Source organism: Cucumis melo, chromosome 4 (genome assembly GCF_025177605.1).
Source record: "Cucumis melo cultivar AY chromosome 4, USDA_Cmelo_AY_1.0, whole genome shotgun sequence".
Classification (NCBI taxonomy): domain Eukaryota; kingdom Viridiplantae; phylum Streptophyta; class Magnoliopsida; order Cucurbitales; family Cucurbitaceae; genus Cucumis; species Cucumis melo.
This window is the reverse complement of record NC_066860.1, coordinates 24,656,442-24,660,141: the sequence shown is the minus strand read 5'-3', so window position 1 is coordinate 24,660,141 and position 3,700 is coordinate 24,656,442. Positions and strand designations below refer to the sequence as shown.

At 36.2% G+C, this 3,700-nt stretch overlaps 1 protein-coding gene across 1 annotated transcript; it reads right to left on the bottom strand.

Annotated features, from left to right (window-relative positions):
• Positions 1-2,192: 2,192 nt before the first annotated feature.
• Positions 2,193-2,718, bottom strand: LOC127148973 (uncharacterized). The gene is made up of 2 exons (XM_051083410.1): positions 2,311-2,718; positions 2,193-2,228 (listed from the first exon to the last, which is right to left on the bottom strand). Exons 1-2 carry the CDS (start codon positions 2,716-2,718, stop codon positions 2,193-2,195), a joined length of 444 nt encoding a protein of 147 aa, XP_050939367.1.
• Between the last annotated feature and the right edge of the window lie 982 nt (positions 2,719-3,700).

Genomic DNA, 3,700 nt, shown 5'->3' with positions numbered 1-3,700 from the left:
CAGGTGAGAAAGTCTCCTCATAGTCAACTCCCTCAACTTGGGTATAACCCTTTGCCACTAGTCTAGCTTTAAAAGTTTGTACCTTACCATCTGCACCTCTTTTTCTCTTGTAGATCCATTTACAACCTATAGGTTTTACCCCATCAGGTTGATCTACAAGATCCCAGACCGAATTGAAGTACATAGACTCCAATTCAAGATTCATAGCTTTGATCCATTCATCTTTATCCACATCCTTCATTTCCTTCTTAAAAGTCAATGGATCCTCAATGTCGCCATCAGATATGACAGTTAAGGTTTCAGTTAAACTCATATAACGAATAGGTAAGTTTGTAACCCTCCCACTTCGTCGAGGTTCCCTCAACGATTAAGGTTGATGTGTCCTAGTAGATGAACCGACATGAACAACTCTTGTTAATGCACTAGGCTCTTCAACAACTCTTGTTGAAGGTTCAGTAGTTTCTTTGGAAAGATCATTTAATACTATCTTACTACGCGGTTTGTGCTCCCTTATGTGGTCCTCTTCTAAAAATGTAGCATTTGTCGATACAAACACTTTATTATCTTTAGGATCATAGAAGTAACCACCTCTAGTTCCTTTGGGGTAGCCTACAAATAAACATAATTTTGAACGAGGTTCCAATTTCTTAGGGTTATTCTCAAGCACGTGTGCTGGACAACCTCAAATTCTGAAATGACGTAAACTACCTTTACGACCATTCCATAATTTTAAAGGTGTTTCAGAAACACTTTTAGATGGAACACAATTCAAAATATAGACTGCAGTTTGCACTGCATAACCCCAAAACGAATTAGGTAAGTGAGCGTAACTCATCATAGACCGAACCATGTCCAACAAGGTTCGATTTCTCCTTTCTGATACACCATTCTGTTGAGGTGTACCAGGTGCTGAGAGTTGAGATACAATTCCACATTCCATCAAATAGTTTTGGAATTTCAAATCCATATACTCTCCACCTCGATCCGATCGAAATGTTTTAATAGTTTTACTTAATGCGTTTTCAACTTCAGCCTTGTATTCCTTGAACTTTTCAAGGACTTCAGACTTAGTTGCATTAAATAAACATACCCATATCTTGAATAATCATCAGTAAAAGTGATGAAATATTCAAATCCTCCTCTTGCTTTAACATTCATAGGACCACATAGATCTGAATGTACAAGTTCTAGAGGTTCTTTGGCCCTATGACCTTTTCCAGTAAAAGGTCTTTTGGTCATCTTACCTTCAAGACATGACTCACATACAGGTAAAGAATTTTCTTCTAACTCACTTAGAAGTCCATTCTTTACAAATCTCTCAATCCTATTGAGATTTATGTGCCCTAATCTTAGGTGCCAAAGATGAGCATTTTCTTTTGGAGAAATTTTAAGTCTTTTATTTTGAGTTATTGCAGTTTTGAACATTTCAGTATTAAGAAGAGCTTTAGATGTTTATGATCTTAACACATAAAGATTATTTTCTAACTTTGCAGAACAAATCTCAACACCATTTTTGTAAATAAACACTTTATTTACATTAAAAGTTAACGAGTAAGATTGTTCTAGTAAGCACTTTACAGAAATCAAATTCCTTTTTAAATCAGGAACAACATATACATTTTCTAATAAAAGAAAAGATTTCTGTAAACAAAGTCGAAGCCCTCCCACTGCAATTGCTGAGACGACATGCCCAGTTCCAACTCGCATCGTCATCTCTCCAGTCTCCAACTGCCGCCAGGAACTAATTCCCTGAAATGAAGAACAAACATGATTAGTGGCACCTGAATCTATTATCCAGGCTGAATCATCATTTTCCACTAAACAAGTCTCTAGCACTAGTAAATCATATTTACCTTGTTTAGCCTTCTTCTTTTCTGCCAAGTACTTGGGACAGTTTCTCTTCCAATGTCCCTCTTGGTTGCAATGGAAACATATTCCCTTTGCAGCTTTGGCTTTCTTGGTCGTTTTAGCAGCAGCGAGGTTAGCTTTATTTCCTTGGCCACCCTTCTTCTTCTTCCACTTCTTATTGCCAGATGAAGAAGGCATAGACTTAGTTCCAGAGGTCGAACCCCTATGGAACTTTCTTGTGGAAGTAGCAACATTTGCCTCTCCCTTCTGTCCCTTGATTTTCATCAGAGACTCAAAAGTCTGTAGCTCGTTGAGAAGGGTGGTAAGGGTATAAGCAATCTTATTCATAACAGCATTGCTTCTAAATTGTAGGAAACTCTCTGGCAGAGATTCCAAAATAAAGCTAACCTGACTGGCTTCATCGATGACAGCCCCATTCATTTCTGCCACGTTGAAATGAACCATCATATTGAGAACATGTTCTCGCACTGAGGCTCCCTCATTCATACGGGCATTATAAATGTATTTCAGAGCATCATGCTTGATCTGATAAGAGGCCTGACCAAACATCTCCTGCAAGGAGTCCATAATCTCACGAGCAGTGAGCATTGATTCATGTTTCTTGGCCAATACTTCAGATAAGCTTGCCAAGATGTATGCTCGGGCTTTTTCATTTGCCTTGGCCCAACGCTCATATGGTTCTCGAACAGTTCGAGTTGCATTAGCAGCTGGGACTTGAGGACACTCCTCAACTAGGACAAATCTAAGGTCATCGATGATTAGCACAGTGTTGATAGTATTTTTCCAAGATGCATAATTATTGCCATTAAGTTTATCAGCAGCCAGCATATTCAAAGTAGCACTCGTCATTATCAAACTACTAAAAACATACAATTTATTTATATTAGTTATACTAGCATTTTCCATATAAAACCAATCAATTTAGCAAAATTTTAGGGTGCGTTTGGGGGAAGGGTTGATTTAGGGAAGGGTTAGTGTTAAGATAAAACTAGTGTTAAGTTAAACCTAGTTTTATCATAACCCTTGTTTGGGGGAAGGGTTTAAAAAGGTAGTTTTATGATAATATGTGTTTGGGGGAAGGGTTAGGTGGGAAGAGTTAATGGGGATTTTATGATAAAATGTGTTTGGGGGAAGGGTTAGGTGGGGAGGATTAATGGGGATTTTATGATAAGATGTGTTTGGGGGAAAGGGTAGGTGGGTAGTTTAATGGGGATTTTATGATAAAATGCGTTTGGGGGAAGGGTTAAGTGGGTAGTTTTATGGGAATTTTATGATAAAATGTGTTTGGGGGAAGGGTTAGGTGGGTAGGTTTATGTGGATTTTGTGATAAATTTTATTTGGGAAAATTGTTAAATGGGTTGGGTTAATTAATTTTTTATGTGGTATAATATTTTTAAATTCAATTGTAAATATCATTAAAATTATTGCATATTTTTTTACGAAATCCTCGAATCCGTATTATTCTCCTATTTTATTTGTTGTATGTGTAATGTTATTAAATTAATATATACAGTTGCCCAAATTAAAATAAATTTCTGAACATATTGTGATAAATTTATTACAATTAATTTCTTATAAAGATAAAAAAATTATTCAATATTTCTAATGGGCGATAGCGAAGTCATCCAATTTTAAACCTATATAAATAGCAGTTATAACGCTTTTGGAAAATTGTGACTAGTTTCTTTCATTTAAAATAAACATTACGAATGAAGAAAAGAAGTTTTTGACAATACAAAATGCATAAATAGTCAACATGATACAGAAAAAAACGTAACGAAATAATAAGCAACACAGGTCACTACAAACAGAAACTCTCTCTCTATGTCTC

Coding starts and splice junctions, on each gene's coding strand:
- LOC127148973 (XM_051083410.1), bottom strand. CDS start 2,718: ATGACGAGTGCTACTTTGAATATGCTGGCTGCTGATAAACTTAATGGC. Junction 2,229..2,310: donor AACATGTTCTCAATATGATG/GTTCATTTCAAC, acceptor AATCTCTGCCAG/AGAGTTTCCTACAATTTAGA.